This window comes from Lupinus angustifolius, chromosome LG09, assembly GCF_001865875.1.
Source record: "Lupinus angustifolius cultivar Tanjil chromosome LG09, LupAngTanjil_v1.0, whole genome shotgun sequence".
Classification (NCBI taxonomy): domain Eukaryota; kingdom Viridiplantae; phylum Streptophyta; class Magnoliopsida; order Fabales; family Fabaceae; genus Lupinus; species Lupinus angustifolius.
This window is the reverse complement of record NC_032017.1, coordinates 7,840,535-7,861,195: the sequence shown is the minus strand read 5'-3', so window position 1 is coordinate 7,861,195 and position 20,661 is coordinate 7,840,535. Positions and strand designations below refer to the sequence as shown.

At 32.2% G+C, this 20,661-nt stretch overlaps 2 protein-coding genes across 3 annotated transcripts; both read left to right on the top strand.

Moving 5' to 3' along the window:
* Positions 9,034-10,737, top strand: LOC109356205 (pentatricopeptide repeat-containing protein At1g06140, mitochondrial-like). The gene has a single exon (XM_019599538.1). It carries the CDS (start codon positions 9,034-9,036, stop codon positions 10,735-10,737), a length of 1,704 nt encoding a protein of 567 aa, XP_019455083.1.
* Positions 12,297-20,121, top strand: LOC109357205 (poly [ADP-ribose] polymerase 1). 2 transcript variants are annotated; one of them, XM_019600992.1, is made up of 20 exons: positions 12,297-12,502; positions 13,493-13,542; positions 13,639-13,873; positions 14,301-14,467; positions 14,575-14,907; positions 15,160-15,355; positions 15,430-15,594; positions 15,732-15,792; positions 15,898-15,958; positions 16,039-16,290; positions 16,871-17,105; positions 17,202-17,314; positions 17,384-17,460; positions 17,546-17,706; positions 18,055-18,246; positions 18,361-18,469; positions 18,836-18,918; positions 19,155-19,292; positions 19,458-19,640; positions 19,875-20,121. In XM_019600992.1, the coding sequence occupies exons 1-20, from the start codon at positions 12,353-12,355 to the stop codon at positions 19,920-19,922; spliced, it is 3,009 nt and encodes a 1,002-aa protein (XP_019456537.1). In that variant the 5' UTR covers positions 12,297-12,352; the 3' UTR covers positions 19,923-20,121. The 2 variants fall into 2 exon arrangements, with proteins under 2 accessions (XP_019456537.1, XP_019456536.1); XM_019600991.1 differs by having other exon boundaries at positions 14,301-14,487; positions 14,577-14,907.

The window sequence follows — 20,661 nt, the reverse complement described above, 5'->3', positions numbered from 1 at the left end:
GACGACGATGGCGGTGGTTCGTCAGCAAAGTCTTCAGGGTGAGTCTAGGTGAGACGAGTCCCTTGTATTCCTGGATGAGGTATTTTGTTGGATCGGACAGTTCTCATAGCGTAAACTAGACGATCTTTGACAACCCCTCTTTGCAATCAGGATCAATGAGATGATGCCCATAAAGTGTTTGATACGATACCATCCTGAAATGGACAGTTCTTCGGAACAGATTGATCATGTATCCTTGCGATGAATAATTTTGGTGCATTCAAATCGACTTGTTATAGGACCTGTACTCTAGTTATTTTCGAATAGTATATTGGGAGGATATTGGTGAAATGATGGATGAAACAAGCATAGCATTCATACATTGAGATTGTGGACTTTGATCCTCATAATATGAGATTATAACATCATTCATCATTGTGCATTTTATATGTGATGTATATATTGTGTTTATTATGCGTGTCTATCTAGATGTGATATTCCGTGTAATTTCACGCCGTCAATGAGTAATATTCATTACATGTCTTACTCTCTCTTCTTTCAGTTTGTCTTCTATTCTCGTTTTATTCAGATGGATCATTCTGCTAGGGTTCTGAGTTACCGCTTCTTGATGTCCCAAGATGGGGCATGGAGGATTGAGTGAAACCGTTATACCTACACAGGCCCTTGTGCTTTTTGATTAGTGTACTTGTGTAGGGTATTTATTTTAGAGTAGTTTTATTTGGGCGACGATTAGGTTCCGCCTTATACTTTGTATAAACATTTCATGATATTCTAATGAAGTATGATTCAAATTTATATTGAGTTATATTTTTATTACCTTTAGGTAATAGTGTTTTTGCTTTTCCGCATTGTATGTTACTTAATGTGATGTTTAAAAAATGAAAAGAATATGAGGAAATAAATTTTATATGACATCATTATAAAAAAATACCCATTTTTGAGCAAGATTTTTTTGGAGTAATTTCCGCGGCGTTACATTTTACATTTGGCTTCAAGTTCCTATCATAATCCCTTCAACAATTATGGATTTTTCAAGCTTCATGATACTTTTAAAAGCGATAGATGTGTAAAGTTGTGGAGAATGCTATGGTTCACGATTGTTTGGCTAGTGTGGATTATGAGAAATGATGTTATTTTTCAGGAGAAGACTCTTATCTATGTGCATTTATTTGATTTGATTCAAACTAGATCTTGGATTTCGTTTATCTCTTTCGTTCCTCATAAATCTTTGTTGTTTTCTAATTGGTATATGGATCGTAATCTTTGTATAACGCTAAATGCGACAAAGTTGTGAATTGTTTCCTTTTTCGTATTGGGTGGACACCCTTGTGCTCCTTTAATACAATTTTTCTTTATCAAAAAAAGATTTATCGTGTTCTAGCTTTATTTAACCACTAGATTAATTCATTGGTAATGTTATATTGTGGCTTTAATAGCATGTAAAAGAAATTATTAGTAGAATCTTTAAGTATTGAAAATAGGACACCATCAATGTCGTGCTCTCTTGTGAGTGGAAAATGAATGAATTTGTATGTATTTAGATCATAATGAGTAAATGAAAAGTCATTCATCAATCACTTAAGTCATATTTCAAACTATTTAATCCTTCCCTATTTAATTTTAATTGATGGAAGAAACGATGTTTTTGATCAAGTTGTGTAAGATCATATTGAATTGTGAGATAAATCAAAAGGTTAAGGGTTCAATACTCAGAACGATACATATTGGAAGAGACAACTACACACCTCAAAAATGATTAGTTTTTTACCGATAGAGTGAGAGAATACATTTGGTTATACCGAAAAAGTTATCAATGAACTCATTTCAGTGAATTGGATAAATGTATATTCAATTTTTTTAATTGGAACTATAACCACTTTTTGAAGAAAATAATTTAAAAAAAACAGTATATCAATCAAGCATTTTTTTAAATCATATTTTTTTTATAAGAAAAAACCACCAAGAAGTTGCAAGCAAATAAGTAAACCCATATTTGCAGCCTTTTAATTTGAGGCGTGATAGCGAACATAATTGTATACTTCACTCTCTTGGAATGAGCAAGCAAATTGTGAGAATTTATTTACAATATATTTAAACCATATTCTAATAAAAAATTATAGATGGAAAAACGGATAAGACCAATATTATGTTTTCTTCAATGAATAACAAATGAATAAATTTGGATCCTAAAGGATGGATGGAAATTCATTCAACAATCAATAAAAAACCATTTAAATAATATTTTAAATTATTAAATCCTTTCCGATTCAAATTTAATTGATGGAACCATCGATGTGTTGATCTAATGGTGCAAGACCTACTAGATCCTCAGATTGACCAAAAGGACAATAATTTGATTTTTGGGAGAATATTTGTTAGGAGGGGCAGCTACACATACCGAAAAAGATTAATTCTTTATCCATAGGATGATGAGATACCATTGGTTATACCAAAAAAAAAGTTAATGGAGGACTCCAATCCATCTAAGAATCTATTTTATGGATAAAACCTATGAGTATTCAATCCATTTAATTCTTTATACAAAACTTAAAATAGTTCCGAAGAAAATTAATTTTGTCACCTCTAGTTTTCTCCTTCCATAAGCTGAGATACAAAAGGGCGATCATCAAACTCTTAAGGTAGGGATGATGTGCAACTATTAGCCATTGTTGCTTCTCTTCAAATCTTAAAGTAAAAGTTATTTAACCAAAAACATTTTTCTACTTATAACTACGTTGTCTTGATTCTCTATTACTCATGGATATAAGCACGAGTAAGATAAAATCCTTTGAGACACACAAATAAGAAAAATTAAAATTTCCATTATAAATAAATTATAGTATAAAAATAGTCTATGCAATTAGTGAGATTATTGTCTAGTATAGACAGACGAGTACAAATATCTTTCTGAATCCATATTCAGCTCGCGGATCCAAATTATTTAAACAAAAATGTAATCCAAAATATACGTATATAGATTTTTCTACATTTCAACCATAAAAATATAGTAGCGGATTTCAATCAGTCATGTATTATGCATTCAACCGAAAATTGGGATGTGATGATATAGTAGTATGTTTGGAGTCCAAGGTATTTTATTTCCAATAACCTTCCAAGTAAATTAATACTAGAAACTGATATCATACCATAGAAAAGGTCAATTTCATTCTCTATAAATAAACATAATATGTTCTCACTTCCTCTCACACCAAAACATTCCACATCACAAAAATCACATACATATATAAAAATGGCTTTTTCTTATAGCAAGATCCTCCTCATAGTTGTTCTGATCATCCTCACAATTTTTGTTGCATCTCCTCAAGGTGGAGTAGATGGCAGGCCCTTATTGTTACATATTCAACAGTCAAGGGATTCTGAGCGTCCTTTTCCTAAACTTCCAAATTTACTTGCCCCGGAGTCGGGGGTCCAGAGATCATCCTAATCTTTTTTTTTTTTGGTTTCTCACAAGTATCCTCGCACTGGAGGTAATCTTGTCCAAGCCGGAAATATCCGCAGGTACGTGGGGTTAACTCTCTCAGCATATATTTTTCCATACACAAGACTCGAACCCGGGATCTTGCTTAAGAAGAATCAAATATGTATCACTTGAACTAATGTTCGTTGGTTCATCCTAATCTATATTCTATATATTAATTGAAAGGGCTGGTATAATTACCAAAATAGTTTTCTTCTATAGTTGACACTTAGCATTAAAGGGGTAATTTGTAATAATATATTTTTGTTTAAAAATATTGTAAAACAAAAAGTGTTGTAGTATCAAGTTGCATTTATTGTAGGTTGAAGAGTGCAGGTTACATTTTTTGCAGGTTCGGGCTGCATTTATTTCAATTTTTCTTCTCTCCACATTATGGTACAATTTTTTCAAATTTTTACCTTTCTCTCCATGTCTAATCACTTTTTCTCTCATTTTCTTTTTCTTTGCTCTTCTTTCTTTCTTATCTTAGACCCATTTTTCTTTTTCTTTCTCTATGTTTTGTCTTTCTCTATGTTTTTTCTTTCTTACATCACACTTATATGTTTCTATGTTCTCTCCTTCAAATGCACATTTCATTCACTTTCTCATATTCTTTCTTCCTACTCCAGATTTGCTTCTATGTTTACTCATTCATTTAAATGTATATGTTTTAAAAGGTATGATTTTCCTTAGCACTTCATTTCAATTTATTGATTTAACTTTCTCATCCTTGAAATTGAACCATGTATTTTAAGTTCTTAGGTATGATTTCTCATCTTAAGCCTTCAAGATAGCAATGAGAGCTGATTTATGTGCTCCCTTTTTTAGCTTATATATTTTTGGCTACCTTTTTTTGTCTTTCATAGAGATAAAAATCATCTATTTGCATTCATTGGTAGATGATTTATTACCTCACCAATGATCTCCAAAATGGACTTCTCATTTCTAGGTTAATACAATGTATACTTTGCATATTAGTGTTCCCTTGTTGTATGCATTTTTATGTTTAAAAGTGAGCCCTCTACATTGAATGATAGTTGATTTATGAGCTTACCACTTTAAAATATTGGCTTCACATTATTTTTCAGTCAATGCATGTCAAAGTTCCATGGGTATTCATTGTATTGTTTGGCATTGTCTAGGTTCTATGAATTTTTATCACCTTCCATTTTTTATTTATGTTTTATGAAGTTGACTCTTGCATGTCCACCATTACTTGATCTTCCTTTTTTGTTTTATTTTTAAAGATATTGTTTAATCCTATACATATTCATTGCATAGGTTAATTTTGTTGACCATTTTAAGGATAAATATTTTTTTTACTGAGTTTTGAGCTTCTATAACTGCCTGTCAAAGTTTAATGGGTATCCATTATATTGTTTGGGGATAATTTTGACATTACATGATTATGGATCCAATTATTTTTATGTTTGTTGTAGAGTCATTTATTATTATGACATTGTATTATCTATTATTGTTTGGGGTCTATGCATTTTTATCATTCATATAGAATTGTAACTTTACACTAATTTTTATGGTATTTTAAACACTATTAAAATATGTTGTCTACATTATTTACTTTCACATTTATGAGTTTTATTTTTTTTAATGTCTAAGTTTACATTCAGTTGTTGTTGATTTATTTTCTACTATCTTAATAAAAAATGAAGGACCTGTGGTTAATTTTGCATGTCTAAGTTTAATGATTTTACTTTGAATGTCATTTTGATGGGTAAAGTTGAGTCTTTTGCAAAGAAATATATCTTAAAAAATAATCAGACCTTTATATTTTGTGAAAGTTTATTTATTAACTCACATATGTAAAAAATGGCCTTGACATTTATTGTCACCTCACTTACTACCTCATTACTCTGTAAATTTTTTTATGTCATTTTTATTTGATCTTGATTATTTTTTTCAGATGGTTGAAGTAAGTTTTTTTCTTGATATACCTAGGAGTGTCAAGATGATCAAAGGCATTCTCTCTAATTCTTAACATGCTCCTTGCAAGTACAATATTCATAAGAGTCAAAGTACAACTATCTAAATTATTAACCATTTATTGAAAGCTTTGATAAAGAATTTGCATCTTTTTAAAAAGGAGGTTATATTTGAATGTTTTATGATTAAAGTCTGCACCAAAATTGGAGGATTACCTAACCAAAAATATTAGTTATACATGTAATTCCTACATATACATATTTAGTTTAGACTATACATATAAATTATACTACAAATACCCTATAGATTTAAAAAAACTAAACATTATAAGTTGTCCTATTTAGTTTTCTGAATGTTGGCTAAACTAATTATTAGTAATTTTTTTTCTTGCTTATTTTTTATTAATACAGTCTTCCATTATGCATTTGGCTTATTTAAATTTTTTTGTTGTAGATCAATCATCATCCTCACAATACCAACCCATCATTCAAACAATACTTTTTCTTTTATTATTTTGCACTCTTAATTTTATAAACAAAAAGAATTATAATGGTTTTAATACTTATTTATCTCCATCAAATTGTTGGCGAATTAACATATTATTTGCAGCATTAACATTGGCAAACCCAATGAAATGATGTCACTTCAGCCAATAATTTTTTTCCTTTTCAGCAAAAAAAACATTTTGTTTATACTTACTTTTCAAAGTAACTCAACAAATTTACTCTAAAGTGAGCTCTAAAACCCTATGTAAACCGTAACAAACTTACCTTACAAGTTTCTTTAAGCATAGATAATAAAATATTAAAATAATAAAATATCTTTACATCTTCTCCTTCCCAAGATATACTTATAATCACACCCATACAATTCAGGACTGTAACTTCTATATATATTTCTGAATTTTTGAAATGTTTTTTTTTTAAAATACACTGTTAAGTAATATTGTTAGTGAAAAAAAAGTAGGAGAATTTGATCTCTCTTATCTGTTTAATTTAATGAAAACTTACTCTATGCATATAGTGTTCCTTTCCTAGCAATAACGATATCTTCAACAAGTAACATTCTTTAACTAACTCAAATAGAAATATTAAGAAGAAAAAATGTATGTACTCACAGTGTATGAGATTTATACACTATCATTGTATTGTCTATCATTTATGATTAATCATTTTTGACTCTTTACAAAAATTAATATAAATGAATGATAGGCAATATATTCACTATGTATAAATTTTTATTAAAACTTACTCTATGAAAACATTGTGCCTTTATAGATTAGTACAAAAAATTTTCTTTTTTAATATCAAATGTTTATCATTGACTAATAATTTAGCCTTTCTTTTTTAACATCAATTCATACTCTACCATCTTTTCTTGCACATAATGTATTGTTCCACAGTTACTATTCACAATATATGTGGTGTATACAGTTATATATGTGAAAATAAATTAATTGGTACTATTGTACTAATTAATCATATTATTAATTAATTCCAATTATATTCTCCAAAATAATGTTCACAATGTTATGAAAAGGAATACATGAGTTCAGACTCAGTTAATATGTCTGATGTTAATGAAAGTGAAGTATCCAACATACTAATTCTTGAATTTCTAAATTAGTTGCAACATTTGGCCTTCCAAATCATGAGATCAAGTTGAAAGTCATAACTCTAGTAATGTTATTGAGGAATTTAGAGGATTATGTAATAATACAAAGTTGGTGGTCACTAAGATGACAAATCATGTACTTGAAGCAAATATCGCGTCAGGAAAAATCATTGGAAATATCATATATATTATTTGGATGTTAATGTCTCCATTCCAATCTTCGTGACCTTTCAAGCTTATAAAAAGAAAATTCTCTATAATTGTTTCATATGCTATAACAATCAATAAATCACAAGCTTAATCATTAGAAAGTATGGAGTTATATTTATCTAGACCAATATTTAGTTATGGTCAATTGTACGTACCTATTTCAAGATTTCAAAGCAAAAATGGGTTAAAAATATTGATACATGATAATGATGGTAAATCACTAAAGACAATAACAAATGTGGTTTATAAAACAGTTTTTCAGAATCTCTAACAAATATTCTACAACTTATTTTATATTATCTTACAAACTTTTCTTCATAACAACTATTATTTTTTTGTGTCAATATAACAGGTTCAACATCATCTCGTTCATCAACATTTCTACATCAACAATCAGATACACATAAATCATGTTTTATGATATAACCTTCAATAACATTTTTATCAACAAATTTATGTTAGTATTTTTATTTAAATTCATGCAAAACACATTACAATATTCGCACGGGTATCCTATTAGTATTAAATGATAGGAAAGTGTTTATCTCATCCTTGTTTAGCCTGCAATTTCGTTTGTATTATTTTTATTTAAAAATCAATAAGGATAAAAAAATAAATTATCAATAATAAATTAACAGTGTAAAAATCTCTTACATTACTAGTATATATATCTTTTTCTCATTTCTTTATGTATTTGTTTATAAGTTATTTAATATAAACTTCTTTTATGTATTTGATTACATGTTATATTCTCATATGGTTAACATATTAATATTTTGTTAACCAGCATGATATATGATAGATCAATATAATTTCACTCGATTTATTAGCTAACCTCACCTAATAGTAATAGAACACAATAGTATATAAAATAATGAATATATAACATTTCTATTCGGGAGAGGATTCACTTACTCCTAAAAACCTACTCCACATCTTAAACAATCATTCTATAAAAATTCAATGGTTAAGATCTATTAATTAATTTAAAGCATTAGATTTTTCTAGATGTAAATTAGGTTTTCCCCACTTACTAGAGAAGTAAGTGAATCATCTCCCATTCTATTCAAAATCTATAAGATGAAAGAAGAGTTATATTAAATGTCCAACAAATTTTCATAAAAGTAATTTGTGTGTCATATATAATCTTAAATACAACATATACAAGAATAAATTAGGGGAAAGACATTCCTGAAATTATTATGAGAATATGTAAAGAGCAAACACTATATTTGTCCATGTTCTCAAAAACTCCCATAGTGATCGAGTATTAGGTGTTCTAAGCCATTATATTTCGACACATAAATTAGCAATCTTAACCATCTTAAAATGTATCTCATGAACTTCAGCAAAATTCGATCATGACTTGCCCTTAATTTTAGCAGTCGATATATATATATAACTACAAGAAAAAAATTAATATCTCTTTCCAAACTATATAAATGAACCATTTTCAATATATACATAGAGGAGAGATTATTACTCTCCATAGATATCTCACTCAAGAATCAAACTTTTAATCACTTACGTGTTAGTTCAAGTGGTATATGCTTGATTTCTCTTAAGCAAAATCTTGGATTCGAGTCTCGTGGATGAAAAAAATGTCCACTGGAAATTACTTGAGAATGTTCCCAGCTCAGACAGAATTGCCTCTAGTATGAATAACATGGGAGAAACTAAAAAAAACTTTTAATCACTTGGTTTATGTATGGTTGGTTGCTAAAACTCACACAGATCTTTTTCATTTTGTTACATTCTTACATTAATATTTCCGAACTAACTAAACTATCATGTGTACTTCACAAAACCCTTCTAAAACCCTTCTCTCCCTTTTCTCTTCTACCAACTTTCTCTCTTTGACAAAGCAACTTCACTCTCACCTCATCATCAATGGCCTCCACAAAGAGCTTTTCTATGGCTCCCACTTAACCAATACCTATATCAAATTGGGTTCTCTTCCACTTGCTTCAAAAGCCTTTAATCACATCACCACAAAGAATCTTCATTCATGGAACACCATTATCTCTGGTTACTCAAAACATGGTTTCTATAGTTATGTTTTGAAGCTTTTTAACAAGATGAGAAGTGAGGGAAATGGAATTGATAGCTTCAATTTGGTTTATGCTACCAAAGCTTGTCAAAGATTGAAACTTTTGCCAAATGGGGTGTTGATTCATTGCTTAGCTATTAAATCTGGGTTTGAAGGAGATTTGTTTGTAGTGCCTGTGATTTTGGAGATGTATGCTTTGTTGGATTCTTTGAGTGATGCGCGCAAGGTGTTTGATCAATATTCTTGCAGAAGTTCGGTTTTGTGGGGGTTTATGATAAAAGGGTATTTGAAGTTTTCTCAAGAATCAGAAGTTTTTGGGTTGTTCTATGACATGACTAGTTGTTTTGGTTTTCGATGGGATTCTTTCACAATGGAAGGTTTGGTTCGAGCCTGTGCAAATGTTTCGGCTGGTAGAGAAGGGAAAGCATCTCATGGGGTGTGTGTAAAGAACAATCTTTTGGTGAATTTTTGTTTGCTGACATCCGTTATAGATATGTATATGAAATGTGGGATTATTCATTATGCGATGAGGTTGTTCGAAGAAGCTAGTGATAGTAAGGATGTGGTTTTATGGAGTGCCGTGATCAACGGATGTGCTAAAACGGGGAGATTTTTGGAAGCTATGTCAGTGTTCAAAAGGATGATGGAAAACTCGATTATGCCAAATCCGGTGACGTTCAGCAGTGTAATTCTAGCTTGCTCTGGTGTAGGGTCTTTGATGAAAGGAAAGAGCGTGCACGGCTTTGTGATCAGAAACATGGTTGAGTTGGATGTGGTTAATTACACTTCTCTTTTAGATATGTATGCCAAATGCGGGCGCGTCGAAACTGCTTACAGAATCTTTCGTACGATGCCAACGAAAAACGTTGTCTCTTGGACTGCAATGATAAATGGATATGCAATGAATGGCTTATATTCGGACGCTATTTCTATCTTCGATCAAATGACACAGAAGAGTACTTGTGTTATATCGGAAAAACATACGCCTAACTCGATAACATTTGTTTCAGCTCTATCAGCATGTCGCCATCGTGGAATGGTTCAAGAAGGGTGGAGGATCTTTAAGTCTATGAAAGATTATGCTATTTCTCCGACCGAGGAACACTATGCTTGCATGGTAGATGTTTTAACTCGAGCCGGCCAGTATAATGCAGCATTGTCTTTTATATCAGATATGCCAATGCCGATAAAACCGGGTCGAAATGTGTGGGAAGCTCTGTTAAGTGCATGTAGAGTCCATGAACGAGTTGAATTTGATGAAGAAATCACAAAGATGAGAATGACAGAAGAAGGGTTTAATAAGAGTCTTGGCTTTGCTTCAATTGAAGTCAAGAACAAGTTATATGTATTTGGTTCTGCTTATACTCTTGCTTTCAAAAACACAGAAACTAGTCATATATGGAATTCTCTCAGTAAAGAAATGAGAGAAAGTGCCTTGTTATGATTAATCATTGTTGAGAATAATTAATCATTGTCTTGAATTTTTAATCAAACAAACGTGATGTAGTCCGGTGATAAGACTTCACTACATTCTTATGCTAGACCAAAGGTCAAATGTTCGATTTCTGAGGGTGACAAAACGTCAACGACATACCACAAAAGAAACTAGTTAGTTCATTACATCTATTGAAAGTGTTGCAACAAACTTTGATAATGCAGAGTTTCATTGTTTTTGAGTCTTCTATGAATATGGTTTTATACATATTTATGCTCTCCAAACATTATTAAGTTCTTAAAATGGGAACTCCATATACACACACGTACATATATATGTATGTGTATATATATATATGTATATATATATATATGTATGTATGTATATATATATATGTATGGTATATTTAATACACAATTATGAGGTATTATTATTTACCCAAATGAAACGAAACGAATTTCCTAAAAATCAATTAATAAACACATTCAAAGTATAATTAACTATAACAATAACACTCAATAATACATATACTCAATTCTAGCGTTATTTTTGAAGTAATTTATTCTCCTTAATAAATTCAGAAATATTCAAGAAAATAAACTTTCAATACAGACAAATATAGTGAAATCTTGAAAAGTCAAAAGAGGAAGTAATTCGAAGACACAGGAGCATAATGAATGTGTTTAGCAAAAGGTGAACCTTTAAAATTAAAAGCCATGCAAAGGAGAGGACAGAAAGTCAAGATAATGATCAAATACTACTATAAAGTATAAACCATCATTGAAAAAAAGATGGTGAATATAGAAAGCTTTATCTTTTCATATAACCATAAGTTTCAAATTTATTAAAAAAGATTATTTTGAAGACAAACACTGAGTTGGATTCCAAAATTTTCAGTACGAATATATAATGATTCAGATCTATTTACTGATTTAAAGAAGGTAAATTATTATATTTTCATAAAAAACTAAAATATGAAATATGTTTCTTAATATATATATAAAATATAATATATTTGCAAAATTGAGTCAATTGAGTTTTAAATTGGTGACTCATAAAAGACACCAAAGTTCCAAAGTAAGGAAACACATAAACCCCTTGGGCCTTTGTCAATCATGTATGAATTCAAATTTCAATTATTAATAACATAATCAATTATGAATTATGGTACACATTTTATTTTATGAAATAAGCATATTTTTATTTCAAGGAAACTCTTCCCAACAAGTGTCGCTCCTAGAAATCGAACTCTCTATCTTGAGGATTAATCAATTGAGTTTTAAATTGGCTAGTCACAAAAAAAACCAAAATTTTTAAAGTAAGGAAACACAAAACACATAAAACTCTTTGGGCCTACCAACAAAGTACGTATTAGTCGAGTGATGTAAAATTTAAGTGAATCCCTAGGATAACTAAAACATTCAATGTTCGATTTCATCATAGCGAATCTATTGAAAAAGACAACCACACATAGAGGGATACCTTCATAATTCAAAATTCAATTATGAATTATGGTACACATTTTATTTTATGTAATAATAAGTTTATTTTTATTCCAACACAGTGAAACCCCATAATATAAAAACAGAAACCAAAAGAGTAGAGTGAGTTTGAGTTTTGAGAAATGGCGAATCTTCAGAATCAAAAGCCATGGAAAGCAGAATATGCAAAATCAGGAAGATCATCATGTAGAACTTGCAAGTCACCCATTGCTTCAGAGGATCTTCGTCTTGGAAAAATGGTTCAATCCACCAAATTCGATGGCCTCATGCCCGTAATAACATTTTTATATTCTTCTTCCTTTTCATCAAAATGTTGTTTTTTTCGGTTTATTTGTCAAAATCTAATCATGGGGTTGTGCATTTTTTATATTTTATTTTATAAAAATACAAGCTTTTTTCAAACCCCATTATGCTAAAACCTTGTTTTTGGTTGTTTGTGTTTTGGACTGAAACAAAAGCTTAAGGGCAAAAAAGATTAGTTTTTTATTACAAAAATGCCATTTTTTTTCAAACCCCATTATGCAGAAACCATGTTTTTATTTTTTCTGTGTTTGGCAAAGTTAAGGATTTTTTCTTTTTCATTCATGGGTTGATAACATATGTCACTGTTTTTAGATGTTAAGATAGTAACTCATATATTTTAAGGATTGAGTATTTGTGCTCTATGTACAAACTACAAAGTTGAGGTAGTATAGTAGAATCATTTGTAGTAACTCATTTCTAGCCTTTTTTTTTAATCTTTAAAAATGTCTTTCTTTATACAAAAAATCAGTTATGACATTGACATTTATATGCTTGTTTGGTTGGACTTTTGGTAAAAAAGTTTACATGGAAAAAAACTAATTTTTTTTAGCTCATCACAAGATCATTTCTGGAGAATATTTGTGGAGGGGATCACTATAGTTAAAGGGAGATCGAAAAAACTATAGGCGAAACCAATAAGAAGGATTTAGCTTCAAATGGTTTCTGTATAATGATGGTATAGAATAGAGCATTATGGCGCCATTTCATCCACATCATGACCATTGCCAAACGTACATTAACTCCGGAAAAAGGCTGCTCGTTGTTGTTATCATCTTTTAGCTCTCTGTATCGCCCGTACACTTCAGTGAACTTTTGTTGTTTCTTAAAATTTTCATTACAGTTAACAACATGCTTAGAGTTGAAGAGAGATGTTGTTATACTTTTAGGAGGTGCCTTTTACTTTTTATAAAGAAATTGTATTGCACGTCATTCCTGTTTTGATCTGTACTTTTTATCAGATGTGGAATCATGCTACTTGCATATTGAAGAAAGCCAACCAGATAAAAGAGTATGAATTTTGTTACTTATTTTATTAAATACGTGTTTTTTAATGGTTTGAATGACATTATCGAGGATTTATTGTCACATGCGGCTTTTCTTCCAGAACTGATGATGTTGAAAACTTGGAGTTGCTTCGTTGGGAAGATCAGCAGAAGATCAGAAAATACATAGAGGATGGTGGCGGCAGTAGTGCTCCGTCAAAATCAAAAGCCACCAAAGATGGTGGTAGTGCTCCACCAAAACCAGATGCCACCAAAAATGCTGAATGTGGTATTGAAGTTTCTCAAACTTCTCGTGCCACTTGCCGGGATTGTGGCCAAAAAATTATGAAAGGAGAGGTTAGTTTATAATGTTTCTTTTTGTGTCAAAGCATTCCGAAGTATGACCTTGTAGAGTGTGTATGTTAATTGGACCTAATGTATTTTGTGTTGTAAGAATGAGATCATCAGCAAAAATCCAAAAACATATGTTGACATTATCTAAGACTGGAAATACGATAAATTTGGAGTTCGATTGTTTTTTTGTTGTTATTTAACTTTTCGAAATAACATCCTTGGCATTCAATACTACCCTGATGATGCACTTCAAAATAAACGAATGAAACTATTAGGATGAATGGTTATATTTTACTGCCAACATCTAGCCATTTATATTAAAGTTCATTCCGAAAGTTCCTTAATCATTGATGATCATATTGATCCATGCACATGTGTAATTGGCTTTGGAATATCTCTCCTTGCCGATCTTTTCTTATTTGATTTTTAGGTTCGCATATCTATTAAGCCTGATGGTCAAGGTGCTAGAGGCTTAGCTTGGCATCATGCCAAGTGTCTCATGGAATTATCACCATCAATTCAAGTAGATAAGTTGTCTGGATGGATTAGTCTCTCTCCTTCCGAACAATCATCTGTCAGTGATTTGGCTAAGAACGGTTCTGCCATGAAGAAGGGAGGTACGGTGATCGATATATAAGATATGCTGGTTTTTTATGCAGTGGTGATTGCATCTCTTTTAGTTTTCGTCATACTGTTATTGTTTCAGGTACTAGTGCTACAAACGTTGAGGCCGAAGAGGTTAAAGAATCCACTTCCAAAGGTGGCACGAAACGTGGGAAGGACGCTGATGGTGGACAGAAATCAAAAGTTGCTAAGGCCGAGGGAGATGTGGCGGCGAGCAGGACAGCGTCAGCAAAAAATGCTAAAGCTTCGGAGGAGGCACGTGATTTGGAGAGTAGACTGGAGACCCAGAGCATAGAACTCTGGGCTCTGAAGGACAATCTTAAAAAGCATGTGACAAATGCAGAGATGCGTGAAATGCTCGAAGCCAATGGTCAAGACTCAAGCGGATCAGAACTGGATTTGCGTGATCGCTGGTAATTTTTTTCTTGCACGCACTTTTTGCATTAATCATTAGTATGGATTATCTGTTTGCTGGGTTTCCACTATTATGTATGATCACTTGTATTGAGCTCTATTATAGTTTGCAATGGGTAGTTAATAATATACTCGTCAAGTTTTCCAGATTCATTCTGTTTTCCTCTCGATTGCTGATATATTATAAAAATAGTTTCCTGCAAGATATTGTTTATTTCAACAACCGGTGATCTTCATTATTGTGATTTTAGTGCTGATGGAATGATGTTTGGAGGACTTGGTCATTGCCCAATATGTGCTGATTTTCTGCGTTACTCCGGAGGAATGTACCGGTGCACCGGATTCAGTTCTGAGTGGAGTAAGTGTTCCTACTCTACCAGTGAACCAAAACGTCTCGAAGGGAAGTGGAAAATCCCTGTGGAAACAACAAACGAGTTTCTTAAAAAGGTACATACGGAGAAAAATGTTGTCAATCAAAACCAACAAGTTCTGACTTAAGTTTTTACATGTTGCGTTTACAGTGGTTCAAATCTCAAAAAGGGAAGAAACCAGTTCGGGTATTGCCTCTTCAATCACCAAAGAAGCCCGTGGATGGTCAAACTAGTGCTTCCCAGCACAAATCATCAAATAGTGAAAGTTTGAGGGATTTAAAAATTTCTATTTGTGGATTACCGAAAGACTCTATTGTATAACTTCCTTCCGATTTTCCTTTCACATCTGTAGTTGAAGTTCCCCCTCCCTCAATTCTGTCCTGATATTCTGCCACGTTTAATTTATTTTTCGAGTATTTAGTATTCATCTTCTAAGAGGTGGTGATGTATAGGTGGAATGGAAACGCAAAATTGATGACATAGGTGCGGTGTTTCATGCAAAAGTTAAGAAAGGTATCTGCTGCACAGAATACCCCTCCCGATTTTTTATTTTCATGGAAAAACGAAAAAATATCTGAAGACATATATTTCCCCTCATCATATGTGTGATTTTTGTAGATACTAACTGCTTGGTGGTCAGTGGAACACTCAATGATGAAGCTGAGATGCGAAAAGCAAGGTGTGGTTCCGGCCTCAAATATCTTCCTTTTATTTTTATTAATTCTGATATCACTGAGTTGGGAAGAGTTTCGTTGACAGGAGGATGAAAATACCGATAGTTCGAGAGGACTATTTGGTTGACTGTATAGAAAAAAAGAAGAAGCTTCCATTCGACATGTACAAAGTTGAAATGATTGGTGAGTCTTCTAGCATGGTCACCATCAAAGTGAAGGGACAAAGTGCTGTTCATGATGCTTCTGGACTAGCCGATTCCGGCCACATACTAGAGGAAGGGAAAAGCATATATAATACAACGTTGAATATGTCTGATTTATCTACTGGTGTTAATAGGTAAATTTATTGTATTTTAGCATATATATGATACAATGTTGAAATTTATTGCATTAGTTAGCTAACTACGAATTTTAAGCTTGGTTTCTATGTAATTGATAAATCGATTTCAACGAAAGATATGCTTCTCGATTTTGTTATGCTTTGCAATGTTTCATACAAAACATCAAGCAGTCAACTGAAAATTTGCAAATGTGTATTTGATGAATTCTTTTATGATAAAACATCTATTGCTTTCTAAAGCCACACAAGTTCTTTTGAGAAGTGAAGAAGCTTTTCATAGTTTTGTGTAAACTTGTTGGTTGCATCTCTTATTTTATAATTTCTGAATTTTGGATATACATTAACTTTCACCACACACTTTTCTGAACAAGTTTCTGTAATTCTGCATGGAAAAGAAATTTTGTGCTCATTATTATTCTCGTATTCTGTCGGCTGATAAATTATTGTTTTGCACATTATTTGGGTTTGAAATACTTATCACTATTGGTTATGTAACAAAAATTGTCTGTCACCTTTATCATCAAGAAAAAAACTATTACTTTCGGCCTTTATCATCTTCTAACCTTTTCATGTAAAGTTACTACGTTCTCCAAATTATCGAAGAAGATAAGGGGTCAGATTGCTATGTGTTTCGTAAATGGGGTCGAGTGGGAAATGACAAGATTGGAGGAAGCAAACTGGACGGAATGCCGAAATCAGATGCAATCCATGAATTCAAACGGTTATTCTTTGAGAAAACTGCAAACCCTTGGGAGGCTTGGGAACAAAAGACTATTCAGAAGCAACCTGGAAGATTCTTCCCATTAGATATTGTACTTATCTTAATTTTTTCTACGTTTGAAGTAAATCGTTTTCACTCACCGGGCAGATATTCAACTCACAGTTGTTTTAAACACTTGACTTTGTAGGATTATGGGGTTAACAAGCAAGTCTCGAAGAAAAAGAGTAACAATGAAGACAGCAAGCTAGCCCCACCGTTAATTGAGTTGATGAAAATGCTCTTCAATGTAGAAACATACAGGTCATAACAAAATGCTTCTTCATGTTATTGGAATATTTCTTATGCAATACTGAATTTTGAGTTTTGTAGAGCTGCCATGATGGAATTTGAGATCAATATGTCAGAAATGCCACTCGGGAAACTTAGCAAAAGTAACATCCAAAAGGGTATGTTCTTGACGGATTTTCGATTTCCTTTCATTGATTTGTTGGTGAACCGTCTGATATTTTGTGGTCTGCTCCCTCTTCTCAGGGTTTGAAGCATTAACAGATATACAGAATCTGTTAAAAACTGACAATCCTGATCCGTCAATGTTGGAAAGCTTGCTTATTGATGCCAGCAATCGGTTCTTCACAATGATCCCTTCTATTCATCCACATATTATTAGGGATGAGGATGATTTCAAGTCAAAGGTGTGTAGTAGTACACTAGTACCATTTGTGTTCATTTTTCATTTTACATTTTGGCAATGAAACATGAACTTAGATTTTGATTATTCGGATTTGTGTAAGTTTTCTACTTACATCCATGTCTCAAGGAAATTAATATTTTTGGCAGTTGAAATGTGAAACTTCTCTAAGATTGAATTATTTAATATTTGGATATCGCATTGAAGAATTTATACCATTGTCCAAGGAAGGCCAAAGATATGATTGATATATAAATTATCTATTTCTGCAGCTTATGAATTTTGTCCCGGTGGAATAGTGCTGAATCTCCGTTGTTATAATTTGAATGATATCCCCGTCCTTTTGCTGTAGGTGAAAATGTTAGAAGCCCTTCAAGACATCGAAATAGCTTCAAGATTAGTTGGATTTGATGCCAATAACGATGACTCAATTGACGATAATTATAAGAAGCTCAACTGTGATATATCTCCACTTCCTCATGACAGTGAAGATTATCGTTTAATAGAGAAGTTTCTCCATAATACTCATGCCCCTACACATACAGTATGTTAATATTTGAGTACACGAGCTTGTTTGTGTATTTATGTCTCTGGTGTTAGCCGTTTTCATTTCTCACGGTATATAAATTCCGACAATCTTTGTTATCCATCTACACAGGAATGGAGTCTTGAGTTGGAAGAAGTTTTTGCACTCGAAAGGGAAGGGGAATTTGACATGTTTGTTCCTTACAGGGAGAAACTTGGTAACAGAATGCTCCTATGGCACGGTACGTTGTGTACTTGTGTTGCATTGCTAGCTACTAGTTCACTCATGTTTCATGTTGTGAAATATCCACCTATACAAAGAAAGTAACAACTCGATTTCTTAAAATATTAAAAATTGATAAAACCTTCCAATATGTAAATGTCTTCATTAAGTTCTTCTCGGTGCTCGTAAATCTGATCATTCCATATGGGTGCCGATATAAGACATGGTTTTAAAAGCTCAAACATCTCAGTTGAAAATTCTTTCATTTCTCAAACGAATACTAGTTTCTGTGGTGAATTTTGCGGTGACGTGGATACTGCAGATGAATGAAAATATGTACAAATTTGGAGATAAACATTAATAACAAAAGTTTTCTCCATTATAGGTTCTAGGATGACAAATTTTGTGGGCATCCTTAGCCAAGGACTCAGAATTGCACCTCCCGAAGCCCCAGCTACTGGCTACATGGTTCTATCTATTTCTCCACTTCAGCACCTCTATTTTTTTGGAGTAAATACTCATTCCGGTCCCTCATGTTTTTTGATCTTACCAGTTTGGTTTCTCAAAAATTGAAAAACCGAAAATGGTAAGGTTGAAAAACATGAGGGACTGAAATGAACATTTATTCTTTTTTTTTTGTTTATATTTTCATGCATGTCATACATAATTACCTTATACTAAAATATGAATACTTCGCATTACAGTTTGGTAAAGGGGTTTACTTTGCTGATCTGGTGAGCAAGAGTGCTCAGTATTGCTTCACTGATAAGAAAAATCCTGTTGGCCTAATGCTTTTGAGTGAAGTCGCCCTCGGAAATGTCTATGAGCTCAACAAAGCTAAGGTCAGTCTGATTAAGAGACTTTTTGTTTCGGATTATTTCTCAACAAAATCACTTTTTTCTATAAATAAATCACTTATAAGTTATTGCTTCACTTATAATGTCTATGGGTTTGGAATATGTGTAGTTTCATATTGATTTGATTTGATTCTTCTTCTGCCGAAATAGTACATGGATAAACCTCCCCGTGGAAAACACTCGACTAAAGGACTGGGCAAAAAAGTGCCTAATGAATCGGAATATGCAAAGTGGAAGGGTGATGTCACTGTTCCTTGCGGCAAACCAGTGCCATCAAGTGTCAAGGCTTCGGAGCTCATGTACAACGAGTACATTGTTTATAATACCGCACAAGTAAGTTTCACGCTTTGTTGTCGTATTTTCACGGTTTCGCTTTATCACGCCGATGATGCAGTATGAAGAGTGGTAAATTTCTACTGCTATAGTCACTATTGATTTGCACTGTGTTGTGTCCTTTAATTTTGAACATTTGCCGTATTCTGATTTCCGTGTCGACTTGTCGTATCCATGCTTCCTAGGCCAAAACTTGATTCCAGATTTGTGACTGAATGGCAACTATTTGTGCAGGTTAAGATGCAATTTTTGTTGAAGGTGAGGTTCCATCACAAGAGATGAGGATTGGAACTAGAATTTTGCTATTTTGGTGTGTCATCTGTTTGCTCATCTTCGATTCCCGAAAATTGTCTTAGTAAGGTCTCGTCCTCGATTGCAGTTATGTCGCGTTTATCATAATTACAGAAAATATTGTCGCAATTATGGTCGTGATGCAGTTACGAACTGCAATTTAAAATCATGCAGTGGAGTTTTTTCAACTTTTTTGTGTGCAGGGATCTAGTTGAAACTTGTCACTTGTTGGAGTTGTGGTCTGGTTATGTATAGAACCACTGTTTTAATCTCATGCTTTATATCAACTGGCTCTTCAATTTTTTAGTATGCATTTTAAGTAAAGAGAATAAAATATATCCGAGATAAGTTATCTCCTTCGGCCACCAAAATCATTATATGTATTATTTAATCATTTTCATCAAAAATATTTCTAAAACTAAACAAAATAGTGCACATGTCATGCTTTTATGGGTTTGAGGAGATAAATTATCTTATGAGGATATACTTTATTTTCTATAAGTAAAGTTCTCTTTAGAAAAAAAAAACTATTTTTTTATAAATAAAAATATCTTACCCTAGTATACTATTTTTCTGGTAAGTATCTTGCCATATTGGTTGAAGGGTTATTTGAGAAAAAAAGTGAACTTAGTTTTTGTTTTCTTAAACCATGTAAGAAGCCAATTGCTACCTTTAAAAAAATGTAGGCAATTGCTAATAATTTTTTTTTTACTTTTGATGTGGTTAAAGA

What these genes read in the sequence shown, in the direction of transcription:
- LOC109357205 (XM_019600991.1), top strand. Translation starts at nt 12,353, where the DNA reads ATGGCGAATCTTCAGAATCAAAAGCCATGGAAAGCAGAATATGCAAAA. An exon ending in TTATCTACTGGTGTTAATAG is followed by an intron (nt 16,291 to 16,870) that starts GTAAATTTATTG and finishes TTTCATGTAAAG; the next exon opens with TTACTACGTTCTCCAAATTA. An exon ending in ATGAGCTCAACAAAGCTAAG is followed by an intron (nt 19,293 to 19,457) that starts GTCAGTCTGATT and finishes CTGCCGAAATAG; the next exon opens with TACATGGATAAACCTCCCCG.
- LOC109356205 (XM_019599538.1), top strand. Translation starts at nt 9,034, where the DNA reads ATGTGTACTTCACAAAACCCTTCTAAAACCCTTCTCTCCCTTTTCTCT.